Source organism: Cygnus olor, chromosome 8, assembly GCF_009769625.2.
Source record: "Cygnus olor isolate bCygOlo1 chromosome 8, bCygOlo1.pri.v2, whole genome shotgun sequence".
NCBI classification, from domain to species: domain Eukaryota; kingdom Metazoa; phylum Chordata; class Aves; order Anseriformes; family Anatidae; genus Cygnus; species Cygnus olor.
In genome coordinates, this window is record NC_049176.1 from 26143421 (window position 1) to 26161027 (window position 17607).

At 38.5% G+C, this 17607-nt stretch overlaps 1 protein-coding gene across 2 annotated transcripts in view; it reads right to left on the reverse strand.

The window, feature by feature from the left end:
- Positions 1 to 5010: 5010 nt before the first annotated feature.
- TTC39A (tetratricopeptide repeat domain 39A) overlaps positions 5011 to 17607 on the reverse strand; it is a 46314-nt gene continuing 33717 nt past the window's right edge. For both annotated transcript variants that reach the window (XM_040565041.1, XM_040565040.1), the window contains exons 13-18: positions 16363 to 16454; positions 15199 to 15319; positions 12782 to 12893; positions 10722 to 10836; positions 9919 to 10035; positions 5011 to 6900 (exon numbers count right to left, since the gene is read on the reverse strand). In XM_040565041.1, the coding sequence (XP_040420975.1) occupies positions 6780 to 6900; positions 9919 to 10035; positions 10722 to 10836; positions 12782 to 12893; positions 15199 to 15319; positions 16363 to 16454 (678 nt within the window). In that variant the 3' untranslated portion in view covers positions 5011 to 6779. The remainder of the gene's footprint in view (positions 6901 to 9918; positions 10036 to 10721; positions 10837 to 12781; positions 12894 to 15198; positions 15320 to 16362; positions 16455 to 17607) is intronic.

The following is a 17607-nucleotide window of genomic DNA, read 5'->3' on the forward strand; positions in this document are numbered from 1 at the left end:
CCTGCTCTTGCTCACTAGCCACACATTTGCCAGGGTCCTCACTGCAGACAGACAGACTCTCACCTTTGTAGCATCTTTTTCCTACCCCTCTGCACAGACCCCTTGGTGGTGGCTGCCTGTCTAATCAAGAGCATGTGTGAGCATGCATACACATATTTTTAAGAATATATTATGTATGTATGTCACAGATCACAAACTTTCAGTAATAGCAAAGGCATTACAGGTGGGCTTCCTGCTGCTCCTTAGAAAAACCAAGAATTATTTGCATCAGTGATGAGCCTGGCATCATGGAACAGAAACCGTACCCAAGGCTTCCCAGGTAACTGGAAGCCTTAAAAATGGAGGCCAGATCAAATACCAAAACTGCAGCTGGCCTTGCTGGTTGCTTCTAAAAAGAGTTTGCAGCTGCCAAACGGAGGCTGTGTAACCTCAGGAGTGATGAGAGCAGTACTGGGTACCTGATGGAAGATGACATCGAACACAACCCATATGTTGCATCTTCTACAGTCATCACTGCTTCACCTACTGACCTTTGCTGAATGTTGGAGATTCTGGTCCTATTTTCTATTTTTGCACGGCACCAGCAGAGGCACTCTTTAGACATGTCACAGCACCACCTTTACCAAATGAGCAGGAAAAGCACCGCATTCACACACAGAACACCAGCTCATCCTAGAATTGCGCCTACGGCACCATCAAAACCAAGCACGGCTCCTGTGGCTCCAGCACTGCGGACAAGCATTGAATACAGCCCTGGTGTGCTAAGTCATTCCTTACCTCCACACACCCTACGTGTGGCTGGGTAAGAGGAACAGTGAGAGGTGAAAAATATCCAGAAAACTGCAGCTTCTACTTATCTTCTTTTTCTCGACAGATAAAAGGCTCAGATCCAAGTTACCTGCCTCAGCAGAGGACCTGAAGTCCTGACGGACCTACTTGTGTCCAGGACGCACGCACTGCTCATCTTGCTTGAAATGACCTGGGAGAAAGAGCAAAATAACAGGAGATTCTGCACGTTTCTTCTGTGAAAGAACTGAGAAGTGAGTGAGCAAAGTCAAATCAGAGACTACTAGTCTGAATCCCACAGAACTCAGTCTGCCTGGTTTTTTGTTTGCTTGCTGTTTAAAAAATCCAAATCCAAGTCCTTACTAGACCTAACAGTTGCACCTGTCTTTCTCCTTCACTTCTGCTAACTGCCCTGTCCATTTCTGGACATTTTGGGTAGGGATAACATGAGATCAGTGAGTTCTTCCATGAAAAAGGGTTCACAAAAGCAAAATTCATATGAAGGCAGATGGACAGCCTGGGTTATTTCCCTGTTGGCTTCCAGGATGAACGCAACCTTGATGCCACAAGGAGACCTGTGGTCTGTGATCATCCATCTCAGGCCCACACCACCAAAACTGGACTTTTTGTTAGCAAGCACTTGATCAAATAACAAACTCATGCTCTGAAGCACACGTACATGTTGGGGCTCTGCACACCCTCCACACTCTCCCTTGCTAATGCAAACAACCTTCATACCATATTATTGGGATCAGAGACTGCATTTACTGGCTTCTTGCACTGGCCCTTTGCAGAAAGCAGAGTCCACGAAACATTGGCACGCAACCACTGGCAGGCACAGACAAGTGGAACAACGGACTCCAAACAGCCAAAACTACGTTTTCGTTAACGTGCCTTAATCCAGGAGCCCCCTACCACCTATATTCCAGCAGCAAGCCTGCACAGAAGTTTAAGAACCATTTCTGATAGGTATTGAAACAAGTCAGTAGCTATGATATCCAAATCAGCATGTTTGTAGTCACCTCACTTATTTTAACGAAAGTCAGAAAGACAGAGCCTAGATGACTTATTTAGAGGGAAGTCATAATCTTTAACTATCACTGGCTCTCTCACAAGTACAGAATGTGAACACAACATTTGAATAGCTGTTTCCTTTAAAATAGCTGAATATTATGGCCCCTTTTTGAGTCTGATTACTATTTGGATGAATTGGTAAGAAACTGTCTTATGTAAAAGATATAAAAAAAGAGATGTTACTTTTCAGCCACAGACCTGAAAATGTTGTTACAGTACTTGACTAGCATGAGATAAATGATTTTTTTCCCTCTTCTTTTTTTTTTTGAATTTTAGAAGCCAGTGTGCTGGGTGGTTTGTGACTGCTTTGGTTTGTATTCTTTCTGTAATGTAGTCAAGGAGAGTGAAAGCAAGTGGAATTCAACACAATACGTAATTCTAAATAAACATTTTGCTTGTGTTCAGCCAGCAATGAAAGAAAGTAGGTCCAGAGATTAAAAAAAAAAAAAAACACAACAAAACACAGAAAACAATGGAACAAAGCCTGGTCCTACAAAAATGTTGGATTTGGAGCAAACACCATGCAGAATTTTACCACAGTGCAATGCAGATATTTATTAGTTCTCTTGCTTTTCATAAATCTTTGAGACAAGGATTGGACTTAAAGTATTTGTCTTTTTTTTTTTTAAAGCACCTGAAGCAAATCTGGAGAGTATCTTTTAAAAATATTTTATAATGACAAATCATTCCATTATAATACTTGCCAATACACACTCTGCATGTTATCTATCACAAAAGGGTATTTGCAGAACATAATGAGAAAAGAAGCAAGTTCATTTCTAGTCTGTTCAGGTTTTCTGATCTTGTTCATCAGTGACGTTTCCAACCATTAACCGTTTTCCTGTACAGCAGTAAACAACATGACTCACCTCTTTATCTTCTTCTCTTCCTCCCAGAGGGGGAACTGTGGAACGCATTGTTTTGGTCATTTCATATACATGCACATTGCAACTGTGTTTTTATGCTAGGGAAGGCAAAGAAACACATCTTGCAGGTGGAACAGGAGGCTGAGAGCGCTGTATTTAAGCTCTTGAGAGTGCCTTTTGCATTCTGGGCTGACCTCTAGGAAAGCCTTGTTTCACAAACAGAACCATTATTTTACTGCAGATGCTGCTGTTGGGCCCGAGATATGCAAGCTGTCAAATCTATCACCCCAGGATCTTTTAGCTATCTTTGACCCAGGCCACAGATCAACTGGAGTACTAAGGCACTGAACTTAATATAGAATTTAATGCCAAAACCAGTGTGAAATGGGAGGAAATGTTTGATATGATCCTGTTCTATGCTGCTATATTTTATAAAAGGCAAAATTTCCAAAGCAAAGTTTTGAACGCTCTATCACTGCGGTGTAAATGAGGGCAGCGCTAGAATGGGGCAGGCTTTAAACTAACCACCCATGACAGAATGCATTAATTGTAGGTCATAATAGGACTGCGTATCAGTAATAAAGTGTGCTCCTGTGCTTTAGTTGAGCAACCATGAATGAGTATTTCTAAATAGCAGTAGTTGTATCACGTTTGTGAATTCATCAAACACTTCTCTGTCATCAAGAAAACCTATAACCAGGTTCGGCTTCACCCCACTGTTCTTTATCCAACAGGTTATCTCATCTCATGTTATTTTAGGAGCTGTTCATGTACAGTTAGACTTTGTTAGACCTCAGTATAAGCTGCTTGCTGCTAGCTTTTTAACCCATATCCTCCCTTCGGTTCAATGAGAGAGCACATATGCATGACTCCACGTATCAGATCTAATGATGACAGTTACCTTCATTTTACTGCTTTTCCCTCCCTTGCCACTACCACATTCAGAAGACGCTGATAGCACAAGGCGAACCACGGCAATTGCTGCAGACATCCAGGAGACCAAATATGAATTTCTCCTTGGCTACTGACAGGAAACCACTTATCAGTGCTACTAAATAAAATATATTAAAAAAAAAATACGGTATGTAAGTTTTATGATAAAAGTCCTACTAAGTGCAGAACACTACTTTCTGCTACATGAGTTAGTAGTTTTCGTTTGGTTAACTTCTCTGGCTTTGCTGAGAATTGAGAGCTGATACCAGCACTTGTTGGCTAAAGCTTATTACATAGAGAGGGTTTCTTGAACATCAGTCAGGCTATGCAGTATTTGAAAGCAGAAGGAACTGCTTCTTCCGCAAATGAGGCGTTGACTATATCCATCTGAAGCAGTACCTAATGTTTCCTAAATCTTAGGCCATGGTGAAAATCCTTGATCTGTGATTCCATTAGGTATCCACTATTTTCTTGTAGGTGAATACACTGAATTCTAAAGCTGCTTGAGAACTTCTCACACCAATTGTGCTTTCCCTAATTCATTGTACTTAAAGCAATTTACCATTCTAGAGGGCTCCTTCAGGAGGAATGCAACAGCTTCAGTAGAAGCAATGGAAAGGTTCTCCAGCCTGAAAGACAGTCCCATTACAGATGTTCCAGATATCGATATATTAGCTGCAGCCCACACTGACACCACTGAGTTTCTGATCACTAGCCACAGAAAAGAAACAAAATGAAGTATACTCACGAACAAAGGGTAAAAGCAGGCAATTCAAAATGTAACGTATCTAAAATCAAGTCTGACATACAGTGGTAACATACCAGATCCTCCATGCATCCTTTAGCAAGCAAGGTTTTATTCTCCTTTAGTGAGTTCAGAATAGTACAATCCGTAAGACCTTGCTGCATGAGGAAGGTGATGTTTCCTCCTGGTTGGAAGCGAAAATGTCAGAGTGAAAGGACAGACTACTTGGTAATGACCAACTACAAGGTCCCCAACTGAAGCTGGAGATTATGTGTACAATACGATGGGTGTTTATGTTCGACCAAAGGTGACTATGAAAATCTCTGGATTTTCATTGCTGCAAAGAACCAGGGAAGTTGACTGCATGTTGCACAATACGGCCTTTGTGCAACGCATCTAAGAGCACAGGCACAACTCAGTTGTGGGTGAAGTTTCAAAGAGCATTTCCGTGGCCTTGAGATGAATCTACAGTCACAAGGATTGTTCACTTTGTGCAAAGTACAAATTATGCTAATTTTCATGGCATTGCTTGCTCAAAAGATGCTAAGACTGCCAAAATGTTTGAAAAGGACACAACTGGAAGAAGAGGCGTTATATGCATGAAATAGAACAAGAATCTTTTTTATTCTATACAAAGAATGACTGAATTTTTACACTTAAGTTTTGATGTGCAATATGTAAATAGCATAACTGTTCGTACTGAATTGTATCTGAATTGAGAATTTATCTGAGAAAGTCACTTTAAAAAATGCATTCTTCACCTATAATTTTAACTTGGGAAGACTTTTATAAAGGGTGTCTATTTTTAATACAATGCAAGTTCTCACTGTTGAGGAACAGGTGGTTCTGTCTCCTTGCATATTAATTTGCATTATAAAACAATGTCATTTCTTTAGAGGAGGTAAAAGCAGAGCTACAAACTGACAATTTTCTCTTCTGCTGGGAACAATCACTTCAGAAGGCATATTCACTGTGAGGTACTTATATATGAATCTTCCTGACAAGCATCTCCATTGGAGAAAAAGGGCTGTCAGAAGACCTCCCATTGCCACATACCAGAACAGCTCATGGGGAAGAATCTCCTTCAAAAGGGAGGTAGAACTGTGCCCTCAAAAAACACAGGTGTACAAGCAAATAGCTAGCCTGGAGAACAGTAAGTACAGTGCAAATTTGTTTTACGTGACTTCACGAGTTTTGCAGAAAAGCCGCAATTATATGGCAGACAGCAATGGAAAGAAGAGCTAGCCCGTCGCTCTATTCTCAATGCCCTACTTCCTCACAGGTTCTCCAAAAATATAATAAAGAGCAAAAAGAAAAAAGATCTCCTTTGTAAATGGCAGAGCACCCTGCCAAAAGAGCCTGCTTCTGCTCCAACCCAAGCTTCTCAACACAGGAAACATTGCCATATGGTCTCTTTAAACATGGACATCTCAAGTAGGACATCTCTAAGAACAATCATTTTAAGAAGAAACTGACTGTCACAGTAACTCTGTATGGCTGTGCAGCCAGTGGAATATTGCTGTTTCTTAAGTGACCTTCAAGGACTTGTGCTTTGAATACGATATAAACTTCAAATCATATTTGTTCTGACGGCAGAGCTGTTTCCTAAGGTCCTCCCATTTTTAAACTTGTCAAAGAAGAGATGCAGTTTTATACTGCTACCACCTTTCCCCCCCCCCCCAAAATCCTTGGTAAATCATTCAGGCACTACAAGCAGCAGACTTGACACGAAGACAAGATTAAAGAAAATGTCAAGATACTTGCATAAGGGAGAACATTTTCTTCACCAGCAAGTTTCTTACAGCAGCAAAAAAGCAACTACTAAAAGCTAGTAAAGAGACATTCTATGCACAATTGAAAATGCCCAGGATTGAGAGCTCCTCCCTGCTGTGTTTCTTGTGCACTGAGATTTTCTCACATCATTTCAAGTAGAGACTTGGAAAAAGAGAAGCTTCCTTCTCAACTGCTAGCAGTATGAATTCAAATGAACGTTTAAAGCTCACTCTGATTAAATCCGTGAACCATGAAAAGTTTAGTGTTGCTTTTTTTTTCCAGTTGTTCCACTTTACGTTCTATCTTGCTTAGCAGATGTTGTGAATACAAGAAAGAAAAGGCACATGATTGAAAAGAGAACTACACAGATGTAAGTATTCAAAAAGCCACCGCTGAAAAAACAATATTTTTATGGGTTATAGTTGGTTTGAGGGGTTTTTTTTGCCATGTTATCACATTGGATTAATGTTTTATGCATCACCTTTAAAATTTTAAATGATTTGGTTTCTCAGTGACTTGAAAGAGAAGGAAAAATAATTCTAAAGTGTCAGTAATTGTCTGCACCAAAGTTTGCAACAAACAGCACATCAAAGAAGAAAAAGTTACGACACTGCCGAGGCTCCAGAGTGCATTCCATTTTCTGGGGAGGATTTGGCTTGATGCAGGGCAGCTTGAATTCTGAAATGTGTTCTCGTTTCCATGGAGTAATTCTTGTAGTTATGTCTAAAACAAAAGCAGATCCACTCTGATGAATATATATATATATATTTAAATATTTTCAAGTTATCTTTATATTATTGTTCTAAGTAAAACAACTGTAGACAGCAAAAAGCCTTTTCTTCACAAGCTCCTTTGTTGCCTACTGTAAAATACAAGGCATGTGTTTCTGGCCAAACAATGTAGCTCTTTGTTCTTTATTTGTAGTTCTACTGTCTGGCAATTACCAGAAAAATATAGCTTAATAAGAAATTGAATCTGTTCCACTCAATCAAAATATTGAGTCCATATTAAATATCCATAACATCCACTTAGTTTACATTCAGAAATTAGGTGGTTTTTTCACTCCCAAAGTATGACTGATGAATTTGAACACCTATTTTCATGATTTTTTTCCTCATTTTACTAAGATGAGGAATGTGTGCTAACAGCAAGGATTTAAACATTTTGCAGCAGCGATACAAACCTTTGCTAGGTATGGTAAGGACAGGAATGAGACCGACAACCGCTGATAACTGCTAGGCAATGTACAATGAACATTGCATTTCCAGATTATTAAAAAGCTGAATAAATTCATAACTCAAAGATGAAGTTTTAAATTGCCTACATTTGGTACAACGGTAAAAAGAAAGATGTATGTTTCAGTGGTACAGTTTATTCTGGATACCTGTAGTTGTCTACAAGCTACTTGCCAAATCACAGTAAAACAATTTAAGAAACATAATAGAAATAACATCCAGGAGAAAAGAAGCTAAGACTTCCAAGACCTCCAAAGCAACAGAGGTGGTATCTGCTGTTCCCAGGACCACAGGGAAAATGCAGACCTTACTCGGAACTAACATTTCAACTCCTGAAGAATGGAAACAGAATCTAGACACCAATGAAGATTAGACCATCTAATATTCTTTCAGCAGATACTGTCACCTTTACAGAAACGTTACATCAAGTATTAAGCAGTCTGTATACTTTAAAAGCATTTCAGCTCAGAATTCATAATTCAAATCAATCATGGAGGCAAGCATCTCCCACTGTGGCAGTGGCAGTCTCTGCGAAAACAAAGGACTCCTCACCCATCCTACACCAGCTTACAATTTTATGTACGCAGCACTCAAGAGGCTGACTGAGACGTCGAAGTGAATGGGTTGTGCTGCATGCTGATCTGAAACGCTTTGGAGATTTTGCTGAAAACTAAGTAGATTTTGTCATGCAGACATTAAAAAATGCCTCTTGTATTTCTCATCAGCAGGCTGACATTCTTGCTTATTGCTTATGGTAATACAAATAGAAATATTTCCATGCATGACCAAGCCAAAACTGTTTATTATCTCATTCCACTCTTTCTCCTAGAGTTGAAACATTCAAGCCAGCAGCAGTACGTGGATTTAGGTCAAGTAAATCAAGCATCATGCACAAGCAGAGCACTCATCTCCACTCCTGCCAACAGCAAGCATAATTTTGCAATCCTGAAATCCACCACAGACAATGCGTTCTCCCCCTAGTGGCTGAAAAGACACTCAGCATTTTTAGCTGAAGGCTTATAAAACCTGTGCATTCTGATCGAGTGTATATAATGTTACAGGTGGTAACTTAAAGGTTGAAGTTTTTAGTGACCGACTGAAATAAGACAGACACCCTTTTTTTTTCTCTCCACGTTTCCATGAGTGTTTCGAGCATAACAAGCCCGAGTATTAGCCTTTCAAACACTGGGTAACAAGAGATTTTTAAGAGCTGCTATCTGCTGTGCCCTTCTTTAAGCCAACATCTTCCCTTGAGGGGACCTGAGCCACACAAGCTGCCAGGTGAGAGGTGGGAAGGCTGAGCAGGGACTGACAGCTGTACCAGACAGAGTGAGAAGCTCTGAAGCAGTAATTTCTAGGCTTCTTTTTAAGATTTGAGCAAAGAAACTGAGGATTTGAGGCAAGGCGTGCTTTGAGGAATGTGAAATTGACTGAAACAATTTCCATTGCATTTTGCTAATGCAATTTTTGCTATTCCTAATAACTTCCATGAGCCCACAGAGAATCAGGCTCATGAGCACAGGAGATTAAGAGCTGCAATATTTTAATTTTTATGTTGACAGGCTTTTGGCATCATCTTCAGCAGACTGATTCACCACTCTTACATGTTGGACTGACTTGGACAAAAGCGCAACAGAAGAACTCTCTGCGACTTCTTTGAAAGTTGGGGCCAGAGATCAGTTTTGTAGCAACACACCTGCAGCAGCGGCCGGTGTGATTCTGTGCACTTGGAAACGTGCAACATCTGGCCTCATTCAGCATCCAGGCAGAGAGGTGAACTGCCCTGCGGCAGGATGCCTGAGGGAGATGAGGGTTGCTTGGTTTGGACTGCCTTTTTTTTTTTTTTTCTTTTCTTTTTCTTCCCCCCAATAGAAATCTTGGCCCAGCAGAGAAGCAAAGACTGGGACAGAGTCAAAATTCTATTTTGTTGATTTTATAATAATGAACATACATGATCCAGTCCAACTATTCCTGATAAACCTACTTGGATAGAAACATCAATCACAACAAAAATAGCAATGGCAGGTGTTTCAGCTGTCTTTCAGATGCAGACGAAAGAACACAAAGATAAATGAAAACTGAAACATCATCTTCAATGTATTTCATCAAGGAAAAAAAAACAGCACTGCTAGCCATCAATCTGAGTAATATTATTTCAGCCCTAACACAGAGCTTTGATTTCATTTAATACATCTTCTATGGATAAATAAATAGACTACAAAAATAATTACATTTAGTTACACATGGATTATTCCTTATGGAAGCCCTTGACATTCATATTAAGATCTTTAAAATTATTTTTGCTCTTATCAGAATGGATTGGTAACTCACAGACTGAACAATCAGATAGTGTCTACTACCTGAAAAGGGCCCAGCCAAAACTAGGGCATGTCTGCTTCTGCTGAATAAAGGAAACAATGAGTTTCTGTAGTATTAATGTGTCTGCTTCCTACCCATCAGTAAAATAACATACTGACCCATCAGCAAAGACTTTTCAATTGCTTACTTTGCTCTTTCCAGTAGTTTTATTGCTTCTTCTCTTCTATCCTGGTCCAGGTACAGTAAGGCCAGCTCCAACAAAGCATTTGGAATTAGATAATGGTCATATTTTATCTTCTTCTCACTGCATTGGAAAAGAAATAGCCTCAATATCTTGAAATGATATATTATTTCCTTCATTTAAGAGCTCCAAACACAAATAAATAGGAGATTAGCTAAGATCAGAAAGAGCAATCAATCTTCATTACAACACTTGTTGTGTTCTCTACCCAAAGCTACCTTCTGGGTTATTAAAAGTGTACTTTACATAACTATCCTATACAATATGTTATATCTTGGGATTTAAAAAATATTCCCTTTATTATAAGGGAATTATTAGAAAAGGTGAGAATAAAATGAGCTCTGTCTGTGTGAACTGAGAAGAAGAGATGCCATTCACTGCACGATGTATAGAAGTTCCAAGTACAATTGTGCTGCCATCTGTCTCTGCAGACTGCATTTGGTTCTTTGAGCATGGCTTCTTCATGACTGGTGAGAGGAAAAGAGGGAAAATAGCAGCAGTATCTCAAAAATTTTATGCATGTATAGCCTCCAAAGAGGAAAAAATATCTTAGTAAAAAGTACAGAATTGCAGTTCTTCCTCCTTACATAGCTAACAATAATGGCAATCAAAATTGTGATATCGAAACAAGTGAAATAAATACTAGAGATACTGTAGTCCTCCCCTTTCTATTTACATTCAGATTGCAGTTACTTGACAGTTACTGAGAAATTCAAGAGTTCTCCTGCACACCAGGTATGACAACTTACTTTAAGTAGATGTAATTAAAATGGCCTTCTGCCTCTGCAATCTTGCCCAAATGCTTGAGGCATAAACCCTTTAACAGTTTTATCACACACTGGTCATCTGCTAGCAATTCCGTAGCTGCAAGATGAAGCAAATGGCACATTTTAGAAAACTTTAGAACACTGGAGACTTTCCTCCCTGCGGGGAAACTTGCACAGGTAGGTGTGAGTAAAATCTCGTTACTGGAACACAGGACAGAAGGAACTGAATGATCCATTAAGTTCATTCAGTGCAGTTTCCTGCTATCACAGACAAACTTGTATCACAAAATACTAGCTAATAGGAATTTCTGCAAAATGTGTGATACCACATCTTGAGCTATTGAATTTCACCTTATGTCTACTACTGTAGTCCTTTACCTAGTTCTTCCTCTGCCACCCCAGCTGATAAAATGCGGACGCATTCTACATGGAACAGTTGTTCCCCTTTGGACGGTCCTTTTGGAGGTCTTGATCCAATTGCAGTCACTTGTATTGCTAAATCCGAAAGAAACATCTATATACAATACATCACCAAAGCAAAACTGAGGGAAGATGCCCAAAGACTATACTAACTACACTAACTTATAAGGAATGCCCAAAGAGGGCAAAAGGTGACACACTAAGTATGTGCCCGGTCAGATGTCTCAAGGCCTCAGAAGAGTTATTTCATAAGAAAAACAAAAAGCAGATCAGTTATCTCTCTTGGACATCTGTTCCATGAACATGTTCATATGCACACATCTCCTCTACTTATAATACAGCCTACAAACTGCCCCCAACTGCATAAAAAAATCCAAAACATTTATGAACCTACCCTAGACACAACTGTGCATATCAGATTTGCATTTCGAGATGTTATTTCTGTTAACAGATTTACATCTTATTGGTGTAACTCTGTCACGTGGTATTGTTGGTGCATTTAAAAATATATCGCACTTTTCAATTGTGTGTCCTCAGAGTGTTCTACAAACATGAATCAGCTTCCACAAATCCCTGCAAAACGTCAGCCTTATTCACTATTTACCAACTAAGAAAAAAAGCAATAGCAAAATAATTCACTTACCCAAAATAAAGTAGCAAAATGTGTGACAAAAGGTGAAACAGACAAATGACTTCTACTAAGATGTCACCTTCAGTGAAAATATTTTTGTTTGTTCTCAAATAATTAAAAAGGAGACAGCTTTAGCCATTTTTCCAAGCAACTCTTTCAACTCTAGAAGAATACTTGTGTAACAATGTGCACAGGAAGACGAAGGTCCTAGAAAAGACTGCAGTGCAGTGACATAACCACATTCCTTTGTCAAGATGGGATCGATACTTTTGCAGGAAGGTGGTATGTAATAGTAAGATCAACTATTTAGTAAGGGGAGACTTTGTGATTGCAGAGACTGGCTGCATTTCTGTAAGAGTTGGGGAAGATTGCCGAGAAATAAATGGCAATTCAACTTTCTCATGGATGGCTAATTAACAGACTGACAAAAGATGTGGTAGCAGAGCCTGTTCCAGGTCAATATTATCTCCTTTCTTATGGTCCTTTATAGTGCAAAGGAAGCCAATCCCTGATATCTCAGTTTTCAACACACAAATATCATTCAAGTCCACCCCAAGGACACTCCAAATATCACTCCAAGGTCATGTCATAAGTTGACAGCACTTTTAGAACAGAAGACTGATACTCGTCCATTCCTATTTATCCTTCAAAACTGAAATACGGTATCTAAGGATAACAAAGCTTCATGATCTAAGTAATCAAGTCAATTCATATGCTGATTTTGATCTACCAAAATAAACAGTCCTTAATATATATCATAAACTATTCCTACTACACATCTGTGGGCGGAAAATAGCTTGCTACTATTGTAAGTTATTGCTATGATAAACAAGGAAAATTAGTCCTATCTGTGCAAACAGTTTATGGTTTCATAATCTACCTTCCTCCTATGATCAGATTAACTTTACTAACAAGTGTCTCTCTTTATTCACAGATAGTATCTTTAGCTATTGCGCTGTAAAATACCTGCTTAAACGATATCACTGATTACCTGGACTTCTTGCCAATGCTTCTTCTGCTTCAATTAAAGTCTCTAACATGCCTTCTGTTAAGTTGGGACATTGTCCAATTACAGCATAGCCATTCCAGATATACATCATTTCCTAAGGTCAGGGAGAGAAGACAACATTGTTAATTACAGTACTGGATAAACACAGCTATCAAATACTTATTATCTCTGTACGATGAAAAAGTTACAGATTTCTTAGCTAAAAACTCAGTTCATCAAAACATATTTTCATTGCAAATGGAAACTAGTTACATTGTTTTTCAGAGCAAATTAGTCCTGGAAAACAACTGAAGAGCCATTTACTGCACTTGATGCCAAGGAAGATGCTTGAAGAGAATGCCAGCACAATCGCACTTATAGATGAAGGCAAGTACTAACAAAACAGACAAACATAACTTTAACAGCACATGACTATCTATCCTTTTATTAAGATCTCCTCTTGCTTTTCAGTTCTAGCCTAGCCAAGGCGGTGATAATAGTAAGTAGTTATAATATATTGCTTCCAGAGAAAAGTAAGAAATCTCAAGAAAGCAAACAGAACCAAAACCCCCAACCTTTAAGCCAAGCTTCAAACAAACCAACAGAATTCTAGAGCTGAACCATAAACCCCTTAAATTCTTCAGGTTTGTTTGACATTCCCACAAACAGTAACTTCTTTCATAATTCAACTGTTCTTAGGGTACCTTTAACTAAAAACTATTGTTTTAATTCCTGGTTGTTATTAGGGTTCTCCCTTAGAGTACATCACCAGACCAAATGTATTGAAGTGGCAACTGCCGAGAGCAATCACAAAGCTAATGATGTTAGTTTCTGTAGTATTTCCCACTGGTCCTCATGACAAGTTTATTTTATTTTATTTTTATGACCTAAGCTGAATATGATAATTTAGAGCTTTTCTTTAAAGTTTCTGTACAGAATAACTGACTTCTGGAGCTACTGTACAACAAGATGTCAGGCTACAATAGATGAAATGATGTTAAGTCTGGTCACTGTTGTTTCAGCATTGCTTTCCATGGTACAACACTGAAAACTGGTGTTGAACTTACTGTATCTAGCATAGATTTATTACCATGGTTTAGATTCAGAAATACTCAAACTATATTTATTCTAGGCTAAATATTTAAGACTTCTCTCCTCTCAGCAAGTCCCTTCACATTGAAAAGAAAAATCTTAAAATGGGATTCTGCACCCATTCCACATCCTGAGTGCTTTCAACTGTTCAGCTGCGGCATCTGCTGCCTCAGAAATGCAACTGCAGCAGAAAGAAAGACTGCAGTGTCCCCACCACCCCAAGGAAAGCCTTTAGCACAGAAACCCGTTTTGTTAAAACTCCATTAGAATAGCCCAACCAAACTCCAGGTGTGTATATTTATTTATTCTCTACAATCTCTGAAACCTGAAAGGCAAATCAAAGTAATCTCATCATTTCCTCTCATTTCAGACTCATGACTTGGTTGAAAGCGGCCACTAGTGAATACCCATGCTGTGCTGTACCTTATCTGCAGGAGACTATGTTTGTTCAAGCAGCAGTGTGTCACATAACCAGCTGGTGGGCTGAGAAATGACTACTCACTGGTGTCTCCAAGAGGATCTCCTTGCTCAGGCATTTTCTTAAAGAGTATTTACTAATTATCCATCTGTTTCTCAAATAAAACAGCTCAAGGCACTGCAAATGTTAATGCCACTGAACTTGGCAAACCTGTGGAGTCAAAATCTTTTATGTTCTTTTACTTGGTCTTTCCAGACAGATTTTCGTAAGTGTACCATGTGCTAGGCAATGGGTGCCTTACGCAGTTGATCTTACCTGGCCATGGGGAACTAGCCAGCACTACAGGCAAAAAAAAAAAATTAACTGTATACAACAGCTCTCTGGAATGGCTAAAGAAACTTGGCCGTGTTTCATCCTACCACCCCTGAGGTGCTTTGGAGAGCACCACACTGCAAACATTTAGGGGCACATTAAGGAATTGCTTACACAGAGCCCCCAGTTCTAGCATTGGTTTCTTGATTTTTTCCGCTCTCTTGTACCTTAAAGTCTTCTTTTAATAGTCTTAGTAATTGACACATGACAGAAGAGACCAAGGGCAAAGTTCTTCAAAAGGTAATTAAAAGAAAGCTGATAGGAGCATGCTAGTCCATAGTTAGAATAATGAGTTACACATGCAACACATTTATGTGTCACAAACAACTGGCTTAGTTCCCTGTGGCTGCTGCATGCCCCAGTTTTACAGCATTCCTTGCATTCATTTGGCTTTGTTTTGGGAACATTCCAGTCTCTTGCAGAGGTTTTACCTTAGAAACACGTAAAGATAGTATTCTAATTATCTTGGTTTTATTTCAATAAATTAAAAAAAAATGTAATGGGTGAGGGGCAGGGGGGCAGAATATTTCTGACTTACCAAAGGTGGAACAGGTAAAGGAACGGGGTTTGAAGAAAGATATCGTCGAGCTTTCCGAATGGCAAACTTTTCTGTAGGCAGTGATTTCCCTGCGATTTTCAGTTTCAAGCTGGGAACAATCCTGAAAGTTTTTTTTTTAAAAAAAAAAAGTAAGGAATTTTTCCTCTATGAACCTCTGGGAAAACAATATTCAAACTTTAAAAAAAAAAAAATCTAAGTGGAGAGAACATTAAAAAGCTGCTACACACCAGCTATTGCTGTCTCTAGGGAAGCAGAGCAATACATATTCACAAAAGCTGTCTTTATGCAGGACATACATATCTCTTTTAAGCTTCCACTTTAATCAAGCAGCAGAAAGAAGGACTCTTCCCCACCCAAAAGAATAAATTAGGTGAGGCACCTAACTTATAAATGGCCCATCTTCACAGACTGAGAAAGAGGCAAGCTTGGCTTTTGTCAGTGTTCCTCCCATTCTCCCAAAGACCAAACTGATTCCCTTTGCAATGGATCCCAAATCCAATGAAATCTGCTTTTAATAATTATATAAGATATGGAATGCCTGAGAAGTATCAATATATTTTAAGCACATTAAAAAGTGATACTAAAATTTTATAGACACATTCTCAGAAAAACAAAGTAATTAATTTTGTTTGGTACAGCGAAATTTAGGCTTTTTTAAGCTTAATCATTAGAAATATATTAAATTACTGGGTCAATAATGCAAATATTTTCTTGCACATATAACTATTTAATATTGGTCTCAGACTCAAAGCCCAAAAATTAAATTGTACTGATTTTGTCTCCATTAGCTGTTACAGGCATCTATCTTGTAGCATAATCCATTAAGGCTTTCAGATCTTACATGCTGTTTTGATTAAAAGAAACAACTGAAAAAGAATGTGAATGGTACATGCAACTATAGTAGCTACTGTATGGCTGACAGAACTAATACCTGTCTCTAAAGTATTTCCAGGCCAGTAGAAATCTGCTGTCTGAATTCAGGGTCTTCTTTAGTCTAAGGGTAATGTTTCATTCTTCAGTTTCTTACCAATTCCAATGCTATTTGTGCATATCTTCCAAACTGCACAATGAGTAATTTTGCCTCTTTTCCATATATACTGTGACTTGATATGAAACTGTTGTAACAGAGTTAGCAAATTTTACCTAAATAATTCAACTTCGTTGTCTCCAAAAGGACTGCAGTCATCAGGTCCAAACATACTGAGATAAGCAGCTTTCATATAAATATAGGTAGCCTGCAAATGCAATCAAGAATATCTGTACAGAAAAATGAATTTACAGCATCACCATTATTGACTTAAAGAATAAAACAGCAACAAAGAGGAAGAACTTACTGCTTTTGCTCACAAATAGAAATAATCTTAAGAAATTTTAATCAGGAGATAAATATTTTCAAAAGTAGGGTAATTTTTTAAAAATCTTGTATGCCTTTGTTTTCTTTATCAGCTCATGTTCACATTCCAAGAACAAGTGTACAACTACATATCATGCTCGTATGAAATAAATTTTTGTATTTCTCTCATGAATACACACTAGAAACCTTATGAAACGGTTATACTTGGAGAAAAAAAATAAACAAACCGTATGGTTTGTGTGTCCAGTCACAACTTGGTAGCATATCTCAAATATTAAGTTCTAGAAAAAGCACAACAGTTTTTTAAAAGGTTTCATTATTTCAGATTATGAAATGTACTGATTTCATAGGGACTTGTGAGCAATTATATATTCAGCAACCAAGGAAAGCAAATCAGCAGAGGACATTTCAATATTTGGAACAGCAGAGAATGACAGTTGTGAGTTCTTGAGCAGTCTCGAAGACTGCTTTAAGGAGTCTATATTAACCGTAAGTTTCAGGAGTTTTCAGGAAAAATATTTTAAGCTTTGAGTATCTATTTGTAGCAGAATGTAACAGTCCATGTATGTGACCATTATTTACTTAGTTCATGCAGTTAATATTTTCTCCTATCATGTTGTACTTACTATAGGTTACCTATTGATAAGAAGCATCTTTGCTGCCTTAAGGCCCGTGCAATAAACTAAAGAACTCTTCACACAGTTTAAAAGAACATACATTAATATTAATCCTACAGCATTTCAGGATATTAAAGCTTCTAGTTGGGTAGTGGTCCACCACTAAACAAAAGTCCTGTGGGAGCTATTCAGACCAATGCATCTGGCTGAGAGTGTTGCTGGAATAGCCAGGGGCACAAATCCCTGCTCCAGATTTTATCCAACTGGAAGCACTGTGAGAGCTGCTCTCATCCAGCTGTTTGGACCTTATGTCAGTTTTGGTTGCACTCGGCCAATATGTGCAACTACCAACATGTGTAGTAGAAAAAAAAACAGAGATATGCCTCAATATACACATAGTGTCATCACACTGAGGAG